Source organism: Cuculus canorus, chromosome 4 (genome assembly GCF_017976375.1).
Source record: "Cuculus canorus isolate bCucCan1 chromosome 4, bCucCan1.pri, whole genome shotgun sequence".
Taxonomy (NCBI): domain Eukaryota; kingdom Metazoa; phylum Chordata; class Aves; order Cuculiformes; family Cuculidae; genus Cuculus; species Cuculus canorus.
The window spans coordinates 62715456-62737410 of record NC_071404.1 but is presented as its reverse complement, the minus strand read 5'-3'; the positions used below and the strand labels follow the sequence as shown (position 1 = coordinate 62737410).

At 41.0% G+C, this 21955-nt stretch overlaps 1 protein-coding gene across 4 annotated transcripts in view; it reads right to left on the bottom strand.

Annotated features, from left to right (window-relative positions):
* Nucleotides 1-21955, bottom strand: part of WDFY3 (WD repeat and FYVE domain containing 3) — a 178305-nt gene that overhangs the window by 65437 nt on the left and 90913 nt on the right. For all 4 annotated transcript variants that reach the window (XM_054065764.1, XM_054065766.1, XM_054065765.1 and 1 more), the window contains 8 exons: nt 17758-17935; nt 15265-15479; nt 13463-13575; nt 11096-11327; nt 6897-6997; nt 5586-5804; nt 1877-2058; nt 194-425 (listed from right to left, as the gene is read on the bottom strand). In XM_054065764.1, coding sequence (XP_053921739.1) covers nt 194-425; nt 1877-2058; nt 5586-5804; nt 6897-6997; nt 11096-11327; nt 13463-13575; nt 15265-15479; nt 17758-17935 — 1472 coding nt within the window. The remainder of the gene's footprint in view (nt 1-193; nt 426-1876; nt 2059-5585; nt 5805-6896; nt 6998-11095; nt 11328-13462; nt 13576-15264; nt 15480-17757; nt 17936-21955) is intronic.

Genomic DNA, 21955 nt, shown 5'->3' with positions numbered 1-21955 from the left:
CAGAATTATATTAAAACAGTAATTTGGATTTCTATCATCCTCTTCAACAGCAGTTACTAATCTTCCTATGAACAGCTGGCATCTCCTCTCTGCTACCGCACACTTTCCTTTCTCAGCCCTTCTACCAATGCATCCGCAAAAGATTCCACTACACCCAGATGAAGTTGTTAGCTGCCATTTGGACTGTACTTACATGGTATGTAAACTGCTTGAAAGCTTCCGACATAATTTGGTCCCAGCTCGTAAATGGTGCTAATGCCCGGGGCAGGCAAAACTTCCTCCAGGAAATGCGTAGGGCCCAAACGCCACACTAAGGAAGAGAGCTGGCGCTGTGCAGGTGGAGTGCCAATATAGGCATAAACAGTGCTGACAACAGGTGGATTGGCAGAACCAGACCCACTAGGGCTACTATGAATATAGTGAAGCTGTAAGGGAGAAAACCACGGTGAAGTTATTGAGATAGCATGAGTACCATGAAAAGAAAGTAAACAGAAATTCCGGAAAGTCATCTGCAAACCAGGAGATGTACCAAATTGTTGTGTAATGCACAGTATTCTGATACCATGCAGCAAAAGTCAGTGAAAAACTAGTAAGTTAAATGCAAAGATTAGAAGCTAAGTGGCTTTCAAAAGATGGTGTGTATGGAAACACAGGATCAAAATATGTGAGTTCTGTGCTTAAAAATGCTAACGAACAAGGATGTATCTTGCTTCTAAAAACATGGTGTTCTATAATGGTCATTATTTTTTGCAAAAGCAGTAAGATGACCTCATAACCTTGCATTCTTTCTCCTCCTCTTTCGGCGACTGAAAAACATGCCTTTGGTAATTACACTGTTTCAGCTAAAGTACAAACATGATGAACTCTGATAAAATTTTCAGATGGCAGTGAAACAAATACACTGAGAAGATGCTGGCCTTTATATAATGACAGTAACAATCTTACAGGTATTTTCTGTCTATCCTGTGAAAATTCTGTTATCAGCTATTTAATGCAGTCACGTATGGCCAGATATATGCTCATGTACTACAGCATGACAAGTGACGTTACTACAGTTTTCTTTCTGCAAAAGGAATAATGAAAGGCAAACTTTGAAAGTCAAAATACTGTTTTACCTATAACAGTACAGTAACACTAGTTAATTTGCACCTCATGTCAGGACTGGTTTACTCCCTTAGGGCTCAAATCTGCCAGACGTCAAATGCTCTACGGTTATCAGTTACAGGTCAGGAACACTATGTCCTTAGTGGACAGGTCCACAGTGCCTTTCACTGCTCTCTGCTTTCAGTCTCCCAGTTTCTTCCACCTAACAACAAAATATTGACTTTTACAACTAAAAGCATTGTATCTACAATCAGATATCAACAACACTGGACATCTCAGTGGCTATTACTGATAAGGGAATGTTATTTTTGGGGTGGCAATAGAGCTGGAAAAGGAATAAAATGGCTAAGTTGGCAAAACTGTCTTCCTCGATAATTTTCCTATTATTCAGTTAGATCTGCTACATGGTTCTGGGATAAGTCTTCCTCAGCTTTCTACTGTCCTTCTAATTAATTTAGTCAGTGCCAGAGCCACACCACACTTGACTCACGTCCAGTACAACATGTGCACTTCACTTTAGCATCACTATCACTCATGCCTGAGAAGGTATTTATTATCTTCTCCTCTTAAAATGTATGGGTCTGAGCTGTGTAGTGAGCAAAGACCTCTCCTTGCAAGGCTCCTCATTTTGGTTTTGGTTTTTGGTTTCGGTTTGTTAATTTTCACGTGTGTGTAGTTTTGTAGTTGTTTTGTGTGTTTTTTACACATACATATGCGCAGAGAGCAAAATCACTCCAACCAGCAAACCTGAGTATTTAAAGATTTATTTTACCTTAACAGTGTTAACAAGCTGCCCATCAAGGTACAGCGCTGCTGTGCTGTTCTTCAGCATGCCTTTACTCATGACCAGAACTAGGTGATGCCACTGGCCTTCCACAATGAGGTCACCACAGCGAAAACGGGCACAACAAGGAAGAATTTCATAAAATGACGATTCCTCACTGAAGTCATCGACTAAAGGGGAAAGTAGAGGACACCAGAAAAAATGTTATTCACCTGTTTTAAATTTCTTATGTCATTAGAATTTACAGAAAAAAACCCTATAAGAATACTTTAAAGCCAAAATTTCAGAAATCATGTAGTTAACAATGTAATCAGAACTACAACTAACAAGATAAGAATGAAGTGATATAATTAACAAAATATTAGACTTCAAAACACTGTAACTTAAAGAATGAAATCAGAATTTTTGAGAAAGTATTCAGGTCAAAGTGTCACAATTTGACAGGCTGAACATCATTAGATACTTGCACATTAACAAACCAGCACAGGTTTGGTAGTAAATTCAACAACAGGTCTCTCTTACTCCTTTGCCATAATTATTCTCTAAGAAAACTCTCAGGATACTTTCAGACTTTCAACAATTATGTTTTACTTCTCCCCTTCTCCCCTCCCCGAGATTTTAGCTGGAATGACTGGTTTGCTCAAGTTTTACTAACTTTCTCATGTCACTGTGCAGGTCACAAGAAGATATTTTTTTTGTTGTTATTTTTCTACAAAAGCTTTTACAGCAGTAGTCAGTAAGAGATAACAGATCTCTCTCCAGACCTACAGAGCCATTTTTTACCTTTCTCATACTATGCAGAGCAAGATATCCATACTTCTTGGACTTTCTCCTCACGCTTTTCCCTGCTGCACAGTGGTCTCCTCCATAAGCCCCATTACCTGCTTCAGTAAGGCCTCCTCCAGGAGCTGCAGAGGACTGATCTTTGCTCCAATGCCTGAAGCAGCCCCTCCATTCCTCTGAGTGCTTTTTCTCACTTTTTTTAACTTACTCCTCACTCCACGCAGCGTTTCTCCCTCTTATTCATGTGTCTCCACAGAGGTGCCAAAAGCCTGGGTGCTGGGCTTTGCTGCACCCTGTAGGGGTTCATTGTGGACCAGGCTGGACAGAACCAGCCATATCCTAGGCATGGGCAGCCGCAGCTTTATCCCAGAAGCCCCTTTTGACCCCCAGCACCTGGACACAGACAGCATAAGCTGGTCATTACCTTGCTTAAACAACTGGGTCACACACAAAAGAAGTAAAAAGATTGCCTTTCAAAGCGCTTGCCTCAAAATCATTCTTTACTACAACACAGAAGTGAAATTAAAGATGAGGTTGAAAGTCTGAGACTTCTTTCTCTTAATAAAAGGCAAAAATACTACGTCTGGCTAGCAGGACATGCATCAACTACAGACTGGGGGTACTCATAACTCAAGCCTCAGCATGGAGGTTTCTCTTCTTCCTTTTCTGTAGTTCTAAGGAAAACAAATTTTCTGAAGTGCTGCTACTGAAGGGATAGCTCAGGGCTGAGACATATCCACCCAAGCCAAAACGAAGACCTCACAACACTTCATCCGTTCCATTTCAGTACTCTATCTGCAGTGGGTTGTAAAGCTGCTGACTAGATGTGAGCAGTGGCTGCTGTGTGGCGAAGTGAGCTGCACCCTCACACCAATGGTGAAAGAAGTCAGAGATGGACGCTTGCCTTCCAGATACATGGCCAGAGGAATCGACTCTCAGCCCCTCTGCAGGCGCTGCAATGCACAAGCTGCTGTCCACCCACTCCCCGAATTCACCCACCCATACTCTTCAAGCATTTCCCATGTCCTCCTTCAGCAAAGGGTGCTGAATTCTCTGCTCCTGAATGTTAAAATATACTTTAGTTCTCAGCATACAAGTTTTTAATTTCCATAGAAAGCTCTTTTGACTTCATACCAGAGGCATGATCAATGTACAGATGCATTAGCTTCTCCACTGCAAAGCAGAATGACCCACGCTCTCCTTAAAAGCAGCCCTTCACTTCCTACCTCCCCCTCTGAAAAAAAAGAATAAGCTCAAATCTTCCACCAAGGAACACTTCAAGAGAAAACACAAGCTTTTCAGATCTTCATTCTTTCACATTGAAGGCAAAGAAACCACTAATCCTCTTACCTCAACAGCTGCCTGCACAGGGAGAACACTTGCACAAGGAAAATTATAAAAGCTGATTATTTAGAACGAACTTTCAGACACAAAAATAACTTCAAGTTCTTTTTCTCAGCCAAACACAGTTCTCACTCACAAGAAGAATCCTTAACCACACCATTTATTCCGATAATAGACCATAAGCATTTCCAGTCCCTGTGCTTGTGGGCCTGCCATCTTAGTTCTTACCTTCTCAGCACTTGGCAGTACACGAACTATCACTTCGTGATGACAGGGTGGCACTCTAGTATAGCAAAATATCCCATTCAATTGAAAATTAGTCTTTGCAGTCAGAGACCTTCAGATCTTCTCTGACAAAGCCTATTCAAATAAAATCTCTTTAAGAGTTAGCTAATATGGGCTTACAAACAACAAAAAAAATTATCTATAGCTCCAGTGCAGGCTAAAGCATTTAATATGAAGTTAAATTTAATTCTCTTAGAAGAATTTGGTCTTCTGATGAAGAAAACACCATCAATGTCTTTATAATTTAAGAGGTTTAGTTCTTACTATGGGTCTACAGCTCTCAAGTTCTATGTTTTGAACATGACTTCTACTAAGAGAAACTGCTGCAGTTAATGACGTGAATGTCTGCTTATCAAGAAAATAAGGAATATTTTGTAACTGTGTGCTTTGCTGTTTGGGTTTTTAAAAAATAATAACAGTTGTATTAATTCTTTATTAGCACCTGCTACTCCAAAGGAAAGAAAAAAAGCAGGAGCAGATTTTTGACAACCACTTGTAACCCAGCGTGTTAGTCTGGTAAAGAGCTGAGCCTGAAACACAAGCAAGAAGGCTGCCCTGCTCCCCTCAGCTCCTCCACAGCCACAGTACACGAACAGCCTTTCAAAACTGACCATTTTTGGAGGCTTTGACAGAGGACAAAGAAGGAGACAGGACATGTCTAAGACTGATGCTCCCGACCACACCAAGAGCTCTCTCTGGCAAATTCACTGGCCTCACAGCTTCACTTGGAAGTTCACTGCACCTTCAGTAATTCCACTTTTGATCCTAGGCACTGAATGAAGCTACAAACTCTTCCTGAAAACTAATCACAGCATTTAAAAATGAAGTGAATGACGGATAACCTTCAAATTGCTCTCCAGCATTAGAATTATCCAGACTGAAAATTCCTTCCCAACCTGTTTGCTATTTCCAAACTCCATTAAAGCAAAGATAGTTAACATTTGTGCCTCAAGACATGTCTAAAATGAACGATACAAGATGAATAAAAAGCAAAAACCTTCCAAAAACAATCCCTCCTTCAAATCTATAATACTTGGGGGTTTGGCAAAAATTTTTCTTTATAAGCAGATACCAAATCTTCTTTGGAAATTAAAAAAGCTCCTTAATTTCTTCATAAAAGTTTACATTTTGCATTTTTCTATTGTAAAAACCCATTAGGAACTGGTGAAGCTACAAATGAAGTTCCATCACACAAAATTCTTCCATATACGAAGTTCAAAATAAACTTGCTGTTCCATCCCCACAATGTTGTCAGGATTAGCTGATGACGCAACACAACTCTCACCATAATTCTGAAGCAATTCTTCTTTAGTTGAAACAATCAGTGACCGGTCTTTTGCTGAGAGGACAATGGCAAGGCATACATAATGCTGCTCCGAGGAGTTTGCACGCCGTACTACAGTAAGAAGTCTCACAGGATGGTTATTAGGAGGCGTACTAAAATGTTCAATACAAAACCAAGTTGAGTAGCTTAAACCAGATGGCGGTGGGAAAAATCTTTCACCTAAAACCAAAAATGAAAGCCCATTATATAGCTGTAGTAGATAGTACTTAGCATACCTACTTGTTCCTGTTCCTTTTTCCCTAACAGCTCAGTTTATAGCATCTGTGCTTTCTCAGACTTTTCCATCATGGACTTCAATGCTACTTCTTTCATTTCTGACTCAGGCTTGGAGAAAAAAAAAATCAGACAGCTAGCTCAAAGGGGTTTCTTTCAAAATCAAGAAAGCAGGAATTGCACACGATTCCTACCTATTCTAAAACCAAAAATCAGCTCTGAAACTGGGCTTGTTTAGAACAACCTAGTTTCAGTTTCCTAGACAAAAAGTGAAAAAAATTGCTAATATTATGATGACAAGCTAGAAGCTTGTCGCAGCTTGTCCATACGTGTGATGCACTGAAGAAGCCTTTGTTGAAGATGATCTCTCCACCATGTACACTTGACTACATTTTACCTCCCGGGGTGCTCCCACAGAACAAATAGCTCAGACTTCAAGCACTGTTTAACACTAGCTCCATCTCGCTACAGCAAACCTTCAAATTAGTTTTTAGACCTAACACCTTTTCTAACTAAGTTACCGTGTTCTAACTAAGTTCAGCTAACACCACAGCACACCAGGTTCCTGTAGAGCAAACTGCCTACAGTAAACGAATACAAGAGATAGCAAAGAATTTAGATGGAATTTTTGTGATGATATGTGTAATCACACCTGTAATAAATTCAGTCAACAATTCAGCAGAACAAAGCCACAAGTATAGCACTACAATTCATTCCATTTCCTATGCTCTTCGCACTAATACTGCAGCTTGTTCTTAATGCATCCAGGTTCATTATTCATACGCTTCTCTTGACTACAATTTAGACTTCTGCTGAAAGCCTTTTATTTTAAAGCAATCACAGATTTATATTTTATATTGCTTTTTATTGACTTGGGGGCAAAAAGCAACAGACGCATACACACAAACCCACAAGTAGTTCTTAATTACAAGTGTACAACATCCAACACCATACTATCATTTCATGGCTAACAAATAAACGTAAGAGAACTAAACATAAGATACAGAACACTGCTAACATTCATTCTCAAGTACTTACCAGTTCCAATTCCACTGACAACCGCGCCGTCAATAAGTCCTGTTGTAACAGCGTTATTTGTAGGTGCATTATGGGGAGCCAAACTTGGCAAGAACAGGCACCTATTAAACAGAAGGCCAGTAACACACTAGAGTTTATGAAAGTCAATATGATCAGAGTTCAAATAAAAAAAAAATACAGCACAGGAAAATATACCATAAGCACACCAGTACTCTCCCTGACTGTAGCTACTCATGAAAACCAGAAATGAATTCTCAAGATTTCTCCTTGCGAGTCTAAATTATTGCCAGCATAAAGAGCTTCGGCAACATATGTCTTTGGTGCGAAGGCACAGAGATTTATGCTCACTTGGCTCCACTGCTTAAGATGTTCCTGTGTGGGCAACTGTAACTTGCTGCAGCCTTTGAGATGTTCTGCACTTCCAAACAGACTGTGTTAGCTAAATATTCAAAGTATCTAGTAATTGCATACTAAAGTATTCTTATCTTAAACCTGTATGCTCTCACAGTAATGTCATATTTCACCAAATTAGCTATGCTTGGTCCTTACAAGAGTCACTGATGCTGTGTACAATAGAAACATATAAGGACAACCTTCCTCAGGTACTAAAAGATTTGAAAAAGCCCAGATGGTGTCAGCGACCAGCCTACCCAAAGTGGAGTGAATCCCCACAGTTCAGCTTCCAGTTTATATAGTTTGTCCCACTGGAGGCAAAATGAGAGCCCTCCTTGCTGAAGAATCATCACTGTGTTGACATTTGCACTTAAGCAGGCAAGTTTAAGTATAATGTAAATGAATTGCCTGACTGAGCTAGGAGTTTTGCTCTCACATAAGCTATAAAGAGTTAACTTGACCACACATCTTAAAAGCAACTCAAGCTTTCCCACAGCCCTCTTTAACTACTAAAAGGCTACTATAAGGTCTCCCCTTCTCTTTTCTAGGCTAAACAAATCCAACTCTCAGCCTGTCCTTGTATGGGAGGTGCTCCAGCCCTCTGGTCATCTTCATGGCCTCCTCTGGACTCACTCCAACAGGTCCATGTCTTCCCTGTGCTGCAGACTTCAGAACTGAACACAGGACTCCAGGTGAGGTCTCACAAGAACAGATTAGAATCATAGAAGAATTTGGGTTGGAAGGGACTTTAAAGATCACCCAGTTCCAACTCCCCTGCCTTCTTTTATGCGGCACAGGATATGGTTGGCTGGCTGCAAGCACACATTGTTGGCTCGTGTTGAGTTCTCATCCACCATTCTTTCTCTTCAGAGCTACTCTCAATCCATTCTCCACTCAGCCTGTGTTTGTGCTTGGGATTGCCCCAACTCAGGTGCAGGACTTTGCACTTGGCCTTGAACTTCATTTAGTTGCACAGGCCAACCTCTCAAGCCCATGAAAGATACCTCTGGATGGCATCCCTTCCACTCAGCATGTTGACCTCACCACACAGCTTGGTGCCATCAGCAAACTTGCTGAAGGTGCCATCAGTCCCACCATCCATGTGTTTGACAAAGATGTTAAACAACACCGGTCCCAATACTGACCCCTGCAGAATTAGGGTCTCCACTGGTGTCCACTGCGATATTGAGCTGTTGACCACAAGTCTTTGAGTGGGATCATCCAACCAATTCCTTATCTACTGAGTGGTCCATACATCAAATCCATGTCTCTCCAATTCAGAGACAAGAATGTCATGCAGGACTGTGTTGAATGTGTTGCAGAATTCCAGGCAGATAGTGGTTGTTTTTCCTTTATCCACCAATGCTGTAGCTCCATCATAGAAGGCCATCAAATTAATCAGGCATGACGTGGCCTTAGTGAAGCCATGTTGGCTGTCACCAATCATCTCATTTTTCATGTGTCTCAGCAGAGTTTCCAGAAGGATCTGCTCCATCACTTTGCCAGGTACAGAGGTGAGACTGACCAGCCTATAGACCCCAGGTCTTCCTTTTTCTTCCTTTTTAAAAATGGGAGTTAAGTTTCCCATTTTCCAATCACAGGGAACTTCACTGAACTGCCACAACTTCTCAAACATGTGGGACAGTGGCTTAGCAACAGCAGTTCCCTCAGGACACACAAATATGTCTCATCACGTCTCATGGACTCGTGCACCTTCAGGTTCCTTATAGGGTCTCATATCTGATCTTTTCCTACAGCTTGTGGTTCTTCCATCTCTCAGTCCTTCTGCAACCTTTCCTTCTGCGACTTGACTTTGTTCATCAATACAGCTCTCCTGGCATTTTTTCCTAATTTTCTCTGTTAGGATACATTGCTCCTGAGCTTGGAGGAGGGGAGCCTTGGATATTAATCAGCTTTCTTGGGCCCCTCTCCCCTCCATGGCTTTACCCCATGGTACCCTACTGACTAGATCCCTGAAGATGCCAAAGTCTGCTCACCTAAGTCTGAGGTAGCAAGCTTGTTGCACGCCCTCCTCACTGCCCTCATCTTCAACTACATCACATCACAGTCACTGCAGCCACAGCTTCCCTTGAGCTTCACATTGCCCACCAGTCTGTCCTTGTTGGTGAGAACAAGACCCAGCACAGCATCTCTCCTCATTGGCTCTTCTATCACTTGGAAAAGGAAGTCATCATTGACCCACTCCTGGAAACTCTGGGACTGCTCGGACCCTGCTGTGGCTGGAGTCCCCATAAGGCCCAGGGCTTGTGAATGTGAGGCTGCACCTAACTGTCTATAGAGGGTCCCAGCTTCTTGCTCTTCCTGGTCCAGCAGCCTGTAGCAGACCCTCAGTATAACATCACCTGCCCCTGCCCTCCTTTTAATTCTGATTCATAAGCTCTCAGTCAGCTCCTCACTCACCCCCAGGTGGAGCTCCACGCACTCCAGATGGTCACTAACATAGAGGGCAACTCCCCTCCCTGTCCTTCCTGAAGAGCCCGTATCCCTCCATTCCAACAGTCCAGTCATAGGATCCATCCCACCATGTCTCCTGATGTCAATGAGATCAGAAGCCCTGCAGGCATATGCATGTCTCTAACTCCTCTTGTTTATTCCCCATGTTAGGCATAGAGGGAATTAGGTTAGGCCTGCCAGTGAAGCTGACTTACTGGCTGGACATTCTTGATGTTGCTCTTCAGGTGCTCTCCTGCTGATCTGTATTCCTGCTCTAGGCATTCATTTCTCACACTGGCACCAAACTAGTAGGAGTGGGACAGATCGACGTTCCCTTTCCCTGGCAACTTTAGTTTAAAGCCCTTCTCACCAGGCTGGCCAGCCTATGACCAAGGATGCTCTTCCCCTGCTCTGACAGATGGATACCATCAGCTCTCAGCAGACCACGTTGCTCAAAGAGAGTCCCATGGTCTAAGTAGCTGAACAGCAGGTTGCAGTGCCAGTTCTGTAGCCATTTGTTGATTTGCCAGAGTCAATTGGAGGAATACCTGTTCCTTATGCTATCACCCTGAATTCTTAAAGCAATTTTTGGATTATTTCCTGCTTAGGACAGAACAAAATGAATGTTTGGGTTTTTTCCTATTCTTTAACTAAAAAGACAAAACATTTTCTTTAAATAGATGCCGAGAATGGGGTCATGTTCTCATCTTCTGAACAATCAAGTTAAATCATATTATGCGATCCTGATAAAGTGCCTCACTCAGCAGGTGTTTAATTGGAGAGAGAAAACAGTAAGTGAAGTTTCTAAAAGCAAAGAAGTTCTAAAAGCAAAAATGAGTTAAGAATTACAATTGGACTACGTCTCCAGTTAATAATATTTTCTTTCCAGTGACTTGGACTCCAACATAGCTGCCTTCTCTGCTTTATTTCCAATTTGTCCACTTCCGCATATCCAAGCTCTTCATAAATTTTAAGTAGGTTTCAGAGGATTTGGGTCATGAAAATATCGCACATAAATCCGAGCAACTAATGAGCTTCTGCAATGGTATGTTAGTGTTCCTTTGTTTTAAAAGGCACTTGAAATCCAGAATTGAGAGGGTACTATGAAACTTTAGATTACATATCTACTTCTACTCTCACACATGGCAAGCAAGCATTTGGTTTTAAGGAATTACTGAATGACAGAGTGGAAGTTTACGTGGCTTGAAGTAGTCCTTTCTTTTCTCTAAAGAATTAATTTGTTTCTGATTTGCAAACAGCCCATTAAAGATTACAAATATTTATTTGAAAGAATTAAGTAAGAAAACATTGCACTGTCCCCCACGTTATTTGAGAGCGCTGTAGGACCTTACCCAAATCCTTCAAGAGACGTGTCAAACTCAATGAATGCTGGTGTAACCGATGATCCATGAAGCCTGATATCATGTGGGGTTGTCATGGAGACCAAACACTTCACTCTCGTCAGGGGTACTGTGCTCCCTTCTGCTGGCTTGAGCAGGCTCTTGCTTATCCGATAGTGGCTGTCTTCATGCAAACTGAAGACGCTGTCAGAACCCAGACCTTCCATTGAGGTAACCATGCTATCTACAGTAGAAGCCAAGAAACAACAGAGCATTGCAAAAGGGAGGCATTTTCAGGCTATTTATTAGGACTTATCAAGTACTGCTTTCAACGCAATAGCTGAATCGTCAATCATTGTTAAGTAGTTCTGCCTCTGAGAAGATCATGAGTTGGGAATTATTACTCTCATTATAAAACATTCAAGGCAGAGGCAGAGACACAATCATCTTGTATAAGGTACTACAGAAAGTCTGTGGTGAAGCCAAAAAAATTGAGCCCAGAGGTCATCCCATTACCTAACATTGGGAATGTGTCCTTTTCCCAGAGGCTGTTCCAGACACATTTCTGCTTCCTGATTTAACAGGCAGGATAAACTCTGCTTCATATTTTTCAGATGCAGTAACTCTGAGGTGAAAGTCTCAGAGCTCTCAATAAACAGCAAGGCTTAGTAAGCTTAGCATCAGAAATTTAACATAACCTGCAGCATTCAGAAGTTAGCTTTGCCTTCTCTTTCCTGGGTTAAAAACTTTACACAATTGACTCACATTTTCACAACTGTCATTGTTTACTTTTCCCTGTGATAACAACCTATTGAAAATAAATAAATAAACAAAGTGGTGGCCATGATTTGAATCTCTCCTTCTCTCCTCTTTTTATTTATCCTGAACCTGATGACATAAAAATTCAGTTATTTTATTTTGTACATTTATTTCATGATTTAAGGCTTGTAATTCAGTATCATCCAAAATACTTTCTAGTTCCTTTGAAATAATTCAAACATTTCAACTAAGGTATTTTTACCTAGTGTTACAACTGGCCCCACAGCAACTGAACAGCAAAAGTATGACATGCTTTGGAAAACTATCCATTATTTCTTTGTATTACCATTTACTAAGACTCTCCTATATTACATGAATAGCTATTCCCCAGATTTACATACAACTCATGGAGAATAATAGGAAAGGCTGCATGTTGACGGGAGCCTCAGATCAGCTGGAGGAATCCATCTGTTACAGACATTCAGTGCAGTTTATCAACCGATTCATCGAATGGCTGGGAAACAGATGTAACTTTCCAGTGTGAAAATCAGAGCTGATGTCTAATTGTTGATAGAATGAAGTATTGTATCAGATGGATGAACTTCTATGAGAGGATAAGACAACACAGGTATGCAGGAAATTTCCACATACATATAAGTATGTGTATCTAGAATCTAAGAATATCTAGTGAATATCCTATCAAAATACATTGTGAAAACCTTCCTACAGTGTTAATTCCAGTACTAAAACTAAAACTGAGTTGTCATAGTGTCCCTCCTTGCGCCTCCCTTCATTTTTTTTTAAAAAAAATGCCGATGTAAGTCTGTCCTTATTCTTGAAAATTTTTAAGTTACTACACCCTCATAATTCAACACGTGCTTACCACATGCTGTTAAATAATTCATTTTTTAAATAATATACTAGGAAAGTAAACCTATTGAAAGCAAGCCATAAGTAAAGCCACTTCAAATATTTAGCATGAAAAATCAATGAATGGTCAAAAAGGGACTCCTGAACTTTTAATAATTAAGAGTGGCTGTTCCAACCTCAAATTCTACCTCTTTGTAAGAGAAATTATTATCAGACTGAGACTTTGTCAGACTAAGTAAATTGCGCTTTATCATTATTTTTAATCTTCCTATGTCATTCTCATTATTAGTGATGCTAATGATGAGCCAAGTTCTTGAGTCTAGATTAAATAAACAGAATTATGTTTAAGTGTAGGAATTTCAGTTATTGTACCTGACACCCTACTGAGCCCATGAGAGACACTACATGTGATAGGCATGTAAAAGTATCAGAGACAAATATTTTCCTTTTTTAACTGTTAAATAACTACAAACTTGGGATCTACAAGACTTAAAAGCAAACTACTATGGTATTTAGTAGTTTCTGTTCCTAAATTAAAAAGTTATAATTACCTCAGTGGGTACATAGTAAATACAAGTACTACATTCCCTCTGCTTTTAGAACTTTCTCCAACAAAATTGTTTCGATGATTTCACATTCATACAAAGCCAGGGCCATACTAGGTGTTTACAGATGCTTATCTACAAGTACGCAGTTGGGGCATGTCAGTGGAGCATTCTTTACGCACATTTCTAGCACTTCAACACCTACTTCTCATTTCCGGTTCAAAACTCAGCGAGCTGGGTTTGTGCACTCGGTACTGTTTCAACAGCTTTTTGTCCCAAGCTCCACAATTCAAAGGGTTTCCCAAGCGTAAAAATTCCCTAAGAAAAAGAATAACAAATTTACAAATAATTCTGACTATTTCTTTGTCTAGAATGGCACCAAATCTAATACCACTTTTTTAAAAAAAGACAATAATTACTTATAATAAACATAACTTTTAAATAAGAAAATAAACTAATGCATAATTACAAGAAACATATTTGATCCATTTGAAACTACTTAAGTTTTGAACACATGCTCTCAAAAGTTGATATTTTAGCTAATCAAACAATTTTGATAACATTGTCAATTCCCTTCTCTTGGTTCCCAAGAACCGGCAGGTGGCTGCCACAACCTGTAGGAGAACACAGGACACTCACTGATGCACATTCAGCAAGCTGAACGCATCTGGAAAGGCAGACCACAGGCTGAAGAGAGGAAGTGACCTCAGCTTTGTTTCATCTGTGTGTCCTGCATGCCTGGGGGATCGTTTCAGTTATCAATATCTAGATCTACAGATAGTGACAGTATCTGTATATAGAGCTACCTAGATTATCAGTACTTATGCGTACGGAAGCTTAAGTCCCTGTGATGTGACTACCAGCAAGCGTGCTCCTTGTAGAATCATTTCTGATACAGCTACACACCACTGAAGGGAACCGAGCAGCTGTCCTGGCTGCTGGTCAGTCACTTGGCAACCCATGGGAGAAAACGCAATTGAATTCCTCATTCCAGCTGAGATCACAGAATCACAGGATGGTTTGAGTTGGAAGGGACCTTAAAATCACCTACCCCAACACATCTGATGTGGGCCAGGACATCTTTCACTACATTGGGTTGCTCAAAGCACCATCCCACCCGACCCTTGAACACTTCCATGACAGGGCATCCACAGCGTCTCTGGGCAACCTGTTCCAGTGCCTCACTATCCTCATTGTAAAAAATGTCTTCCTTCTATCTAATCTAAATCTACCCTCTTTCAGTTTAAAAGCCTTGCCCCTGGCCTTGTCACTAATAGCCCTGGTAAAAAGTGTGTCTCTGTTGCTCTTATAAGCCTCCTTTTTATATTACAAGGCTGCAAGAAGGTGTCCCCAAAATCTAGCAACCGATCCAAACCATCATACAACTGCATGGGTGTTTAACAATGGTTCAAAATATCCTCTTAAACTTTTCAAGCTTCTTTTCTAGTACTAGCATAGACATACAAACCTACTTACATTAATATGCCCCAAAAGATCAACTTTTTAAAGCTGTGCATCTCCCAGATTTTTCCAGACACCTCTTGTATTACATTCCTGCACTTCCTTCACACAAACTAAAGTGACAAATGAAACAGCTGGCCTGAAGCCTTTCCAGTCTGAGGTATTTAATACTGCACAGAGAAGTTAAGGAATCCACCCTCATATTTCCTCTTCCTGAGGACCTAGCCAGAAACAACACTTTTTTTATATCCTCTTCAGATTTGCAAGAAGAAAGCAAGCATTTACCTTCAGCACAACTTCTGTGAAAAGCACCAAACTGATTTCCCTGCTCCATACTTCTCCCTCCTCCCCTGCCCTCCAACTCCCAAAGTCTCCAGGGTTACATGCTGATTAACAGAACCAAGACAGCCTATTTGATGAGAAATAAACTGGGATCCCGTGCGATCACTACCACACAAGGTCACTTCTGCTCTCAACCTATCTGAGCCATCTATAGCCCAGGCAGCAGGGCTCATCCCAACTGGACTTCAGTGCTATCTTTCTGACCTCAACACCATTGGCTGCAGTGCCTGGGAGGCCAGCCTTTCAAACATCCTTTGGAGTGGTGGATGCAGCGAGTGGTCCTCATCAGCCAGAGCGGCACTACATCTTTGTAGAAGTCGTGCATGGAGCCCGGCTTCACACATGACTTGCTGGTTTCTCTCTGTGTGCACCAGAGATTGCAGGATATTGGCCACCGCCAGCTGGAGATCCAGCGCATGCTGAAAAAGAGAAGAGCATGCAACTTGAAAAGATGCAAACTGAGAAGGCAAATAAAAGAAATTCCTTATGTATAATAATGAAATCGAAACTACCATTAGCAATAAGTACACAAAACATCCAATACTCAAATACATATGCACATGCATGTGTGTGTGTTGGAGGTGTGAACACACGTGTGTGAAAAGACTTCACGAAAAATGGGACAATAAGTTTTATGAAGGATTACCATGACCACTATAAAGAAAAACAATCCAGGTTAAACTAATCTCTCTTTTTCACCAACAGAACTGAGTCAGTTCATTAGTTCTATGTGCTTAGAGTTGTACTGAGAAGTTTTACTGTTGTGGCTGCTAAGGTTCTCCTAGTAACTTAACATAGAATCACAGACACATTTAGGTTGGAAATGGCCTTTAAGACTGTTGAGTCCAACCATTAATCTAACACTGCTAAGTCCACCACCAAGCTATGTTCCTAAGCACCACATCTACACCTCTTCGTGGATGGTGACTCAACCACCTCCCTGAGCAGCCTCTGCCAGCGCTTGACAACTCTCCCAGTAAAGAAATTTTTCCTAATAACCAATCTAAACCTCCATTGGTGTAACTCTCGGTGTCTTCTCTTGTCCTGTCATTTGCTACTTGAGAGAAGAGACCAACACCTACCTTACTACAACCTCCTTTCAGGCAGTTGTAGAAAGTGATGAGGTCTCTCCTCACCCTCCTCTTCTCCAAACTAAACAATCCCACTTCCCTCAGCCACTCCCTGTAAGACTTGTGCTCCAGACCCTTCCCCAAGCTTCACTGTCCTTCTCTGCACACATTCCAGCACCTCAATGTCCTTCTTGTAGTGAAAGGGTGAAAAACTGAACACAGTACTCAATGTGCAGTCCCACCAGCGCTGAGTACAATCACTTTCCTCATCCTGCTGGCCACACTATTTCTGATACAAGCCAGAAAACTAATTGGCTTTCTTGGCCACCTGGGCCACTGCTGGCCAAATATTCAGCTGCCAACTGGATTTAACTCTATCCACCACAACTCTTTGGGCCCAGCCACCCAGCCAGTTTTTTAGCCAGTGAAGAGTGCACCCATTAAAGTAATGAGAAGCCTGTTTCTCCAGAAGAACGCTGTGGGAAATGGTGTCAAAGGCTTTACTAAAGTTCAAGTAAACAACATCCAAACCCTTTCCCTCATCCAGTAAGTAGGTCACATCGTCACTGAAGTTAGTCAAGCAGGACCTGACCTTCCTAAACCCACGCTGACTGGGTCTGATCACCTGGTTGTCCTGTATGTGCCATGTCACGTCACTCACGATGACTGGCTCCATAACCTTCCCCAGAACAGAGTTCAGACTGACAGGTCTGTAGTTCCCCAGATCCTTTTTCTGGCCCTTCTTGTAGTTGGGCATGGCACCATCATTGCTGATCTCCGGTCAAGCTGAATCTCCTCTGTTAGCCAGGACTGCTGATAAATGATGGGAAGTGCCTTGGTAAGCACTTCTGCCAGCTCCCTCAGGACCCTTGGTTGGGTCCCATCCAGTCCCATAGACTTGTGTGTGTGTCTAAGTGCTATACGCAGGTCACTAACCATTTCCCCTAGGATTATGGAGGCTTTGTTCTGCTCCCCATCATCACAATCTTGACAAAATTTGAGCTACATACAACATAACTGCCAAATTAATGCCCTGAAGAGGACAAAAAAGAAGAATCAAGTCTAGTAATTTTTGCAAGATTTCAAAATTATTTTCTAAAAGTAACCAGAGTTCTTCAGGGAAAACAGCTCAAACAAAAAGTACTTAAGGAACTTCAAAAAGTGTCCAACAAATCTTTTATGTACAAAGCACCAGTACAGATTTCAGTTTCGGAATTGTACAAAGCAGGCAAGACAATTTTGGAACTAGAACATAGTCCAGCTCTTTCAAACAGCACATATACACTGAGCTATAGCGTCCAATCCTGGGTCCTCCCTGTACATTAACACCTGCTACATTAGGGAAACGATGACTTAATTACAGTGTTTATAAACTTACCTGATAGTCACTTCAGGCATTTGTTTAAATTTACATTGTTATTTAAAAGAGACAAACAAATCAAAGGCTATGAAATAAAACAATTTCTATCACACCTCTATTACATCAGTTGTTCAACTCAATTAGTCTGCGAAACATGCTAGTTTCTCAGCAAAGAGCAAGAAGACATCATTGGTTTCCCTATTTCCCATAGCCATCCTTTTTCCTGGTCACTCTCAACGCTTAAGACAACAGAATTATTTTCCCTACCTCTGGATGTGTAGCTGATCCAACAGAGGCCAGAAGATCCAGCATCGCAAGCATAGCACCAGGGTGGATAATGACTGCATCAGAGCTTTGTATGGATGTGGGTCCTGTTTGGAGTTTCACATCAGCTATATTTTTCTGAGGGCAAACAGGAGGTGTTGAAACAGAATGGTATGCGTGCCTGCAGGACAGAAAACATCCCATAGTTACAATACCCATCTACGAGCTTTGCATTTGTCAGATAGCTGTAAAGTTGAACTGTCTTACGGATGTTATTCCCACCTCCTTTCTTTTCGCTCAAGTGGACAGACCAAGCCTGTCCTCTTCTCAAACCTGTTGGACATGTGTCCACAAACACAATCTGGAGGGGTTTCGATTCCTTGACTACGCTTGAACTCTAAAGTCTTTTTCCTAGATGTTATGTGGTTTGAGGAACTTAAAAGGTTGCCTCCCTCTTTTCATTCTAGTTGCAGAAGCAGTACAGTGACAGCAACATGCAAGCTACCACAGCTCCTGTTCTAGGGGACAGATTCAGCTTTGAATGCCTTTCCCCCATCTGCTTTTCATTAACATCTGATTACAAAATACGCTACCACAAAACACTCTGCAATCTATAATCAGCCTACAGGAACAGAAAGCTGGCCTCAGTGCACACACATGCCAGCAGTCCGTATGCTCTATTTCTATGACTGCCACAGCATCGTAGTCTTACATTAAGCTGCTTTAGACTGATCCAGGGAAAAGAGGCTTTGACACACTGACTTAGTAGCAACCACTTGTGCTGAGAGCTGCAGCCATGTTTCTCACTGAAACTCTCGCAGGCAGCAACTTGATGCCATTCTTCTTTCAGCACAAGATTTGACAAACAGCATGAGCAGCTTACTGTACAGATACTTTCAAGATGGTACTTCAGAAGCAAAAGAAAGCATTTAAAAGAGATTTTGAAGATTAAATTACTGATGCTTTACTCATTCAGCTAATACCTACACAAACATGAAATAGTCCAGCAATTTTATTGTAATAAACCACTAGGAAAAAGAAGTCTGCCCAAATCAAATTTTCTAGTGTTTCTGAAACTCTCTAACAACAGATTTCCTAAACTTCTCTAGCAGACTCACCAACTCGGACATCTGGAATGTAAACGAAGGCTTCATTCTCTCTTCTAAAACTAAATGGAATTAAAATAGCAGAACGACTGGTAATACTATGACAGAGGGAAGGTATCTCAACCCTTTTCTCTGTCTTAATGTAGAGATTGAAACACAGGCAGTTGTTTCTCATGCATCCTAACAAAAGCACTGCTTTTCATTTGGAAAAGAAAACTGCTACCTCTTTCAAATGTCACACTGAACATCCCAATGCAAATTAAAGGATACAGTTCAAAAACTTAATATTGATTTGTATTTAAGAATGCTCATCAGTCAAGTGAATCTCCACACTCTGAGACATTCTTGAAAATCGTCCACTTTTAAGGACAAATCTCACTTCTAAGCATCCTGAACTGCACTAACACACTCACCTCATTAGGTAAACTAAGAGGTTATAACACGATAGTACAGAGAGAGCCTAACAAAAACCCAAGCCATTGCTCAGTATGATTCACAAACAAACTACATTCTGTTCTCTACTTCATCCCGCCAGGCCTAAAGTAATCGCTCAACAAACAAACAGCAACAACAGAAAGAATGCCGTGCCAAGGTAAGCTTTTTTTCCTGCCAAAATTTACAGCAATCAAACAACTGGCAAAGCTTTAGTTCTTGATTCAATTAGACAGGAGGAGTGGAAGAACAATGCATTCCAGGTAGCAGGGAGTACAACTATGTACCGCCATCCCAATGCACGTGCTGGAGAAGTCCTACCTACTCTGTTTACATAAAGATAATGCTTGGAGGGCATCACCCCTCAGGGAAATACAGCTTGAGAAGTGACACACGTATTTGAGAGAGAATATTAGCATATCAATGTATCCAAAACCTTTCCCAGCTGTGTGCATTCAAACCAGAATAGTACTGTTTTCGTTTAGAAGAATCATTTGTGTGCAGTGTCTGCTTGCTCTTTTAGTGAAACAACTCAGGGCTCTCCCTCAGGCACCTGTCGTGTAAGTCAAAAGACAGAGAACCAGACCTCAGCAACATGGGAGATCCCAAGGAAAAAAAGGGAAGGAGACAGAAAACAATAAGTGAAGAGCAAACACTTCTCTCAGAAAAGTCAACTTTGACAGAATCTGACTGTATCTGACATGGAAAGAGAAAAAAAGAAAATCATAAATAATGTTGGACTACAAAACCCAAGCAGCTTATTTTTGAAGTAGGAAGATCCCAGCTACTGACACTGAATGGAATGACAAACGTGACATAAAGAACTATGAGAAAGCAGACAGCTGCTCAAACAGACTTAAAACAACAGACTTTAAAAGCCTAGCCCTGTCTATTTTATTTACTTGACAACATGCTTTTACAGAAAGGATCTGAAAAGTCATCCAGGGCAGCATGATCATTCTTTCCGTTCATTTTTGCTTCGAGTCTTACATAAATTGTTGTCATACAAAGGCTTTTATCATTTGTGAAAGTCCATGTCAAGCGCACTCCTTTACTCCAGCAGGTACCCATATTGCTACACAGGTGCTTACCTGATTTGACCAATGTACTCTACGGGGACATTGACTTTTTCAACTATCCAATCTTTACTTCACCTTATACCCCATGATCTTCAAAATAGTGTGTGCATTTTCAGTACTACAAAAAACAAATGAACACTAACATACCTATTCATACACACACATCTTTGTACAGATCTGGCACTCTCTTATCCACTACACCCTGGAATCAGCTCCTGCTTGGCAGGCGTTGCATGTGCTCTGCTGCGAGCTTTTGCGCACCTGTGCATTTGAGTAATTCAGTGCACTTTAGCACCGTGCCAGTTACACCTGCCAGAATAGCTAAATGTAGGAAAGCAAAGGGCAATCCACAGTGCTAAAAGTTAACATCAGGGACTAAGCTGTAAAAAGCCTCCCCAGGAAACACTGCTTTCTTTCAAGTTTTTTCAGAGTAAATGAGAGGGAAAAGAGTTTGGCAGCTAAGGTTTTTCTCCATGAACTGCAACTGTGACATTTGTTTTAAATGCCTCAGTGTTAGAAAAGAAACAACAGCCTAAGAGGTTCAGTACTACTGGGAAAGTGGCCTCGCCCACACCAGTCTCTGCAGAATACCTAAGTATGGTAGCGTGGATATCACTCATCAAGACAAAAAAGGTTTCTCTTTACTAATCTGATGAAGTACAAACATTTCCTTTCAAACTAGTTTCCAAAAGCAGCTTTGGTTGCTTCCTTTTGCAAAACATTTTGCACTCAAAACGTGCAACTCGATGGCATATTTTAAACTGTACACCAAGCAAGAATTACCTTTTTCCACAAATACCACTTGCACCTCTAATAACCCACAGTCTTTCAAAAGTCTTCTTAGCCTTCAAAAGCAAATCTCTGCCTAACCTTCAGATAACGAATGGCTTCTCCCTTCCCTTGGGGCTTTGAGAAAAATCTTCTTTTCATCATTTGCACAGGCCTGAAGTCACACTGCTGTTGAATCACTGAACTTTTTTTTTTAAAGAAAAAATAAGCTACCAGACACTAAGATGCATAAGAAAAAAACGTACCTTGGGAGGGAAAGTGGCTGCTAGAATTTCTGAATTGTGCCAATTGTGCTTTCTTTCCAAAGCTTTTCTTTTAGTATGCATCTACATTATTTGGTAGTCAAATACTGACAGGTTCATTTTCTTATTTTTTATTCTGTGCAACTACTAACAAATGAGCACCTTAACAACCCATCCATCTTCCTACTGAAAGTACCTCTTCTTGAAAAATTAGTCAAGAAAAAAGAAATCCCGCTGTATTAACTGATCTACTAGCACAGACTGAACTTCTTTGAATTGCTCCCAAGGGTGTAATTTATACCTCCCTTAGATCATTTCTTATACTAGATCTTATTTGTTTTTGAACCATGACCTTAAAGTTAAGCATTTCAAGAGTCTGGAGCCATCTCTCATCTCATCTGTCAGCATCACTACCTTGATTCACTATGGAACATCCCTTTACATTTATTTTATCCAGTAAACACAAGCGCGAAAATGCACTCCTCAGAAAAAGTAGCAACTTGAGAGGAAAAAAAAAAAAAAAACAAAACAAAACACCAAACTAAGAAACAAC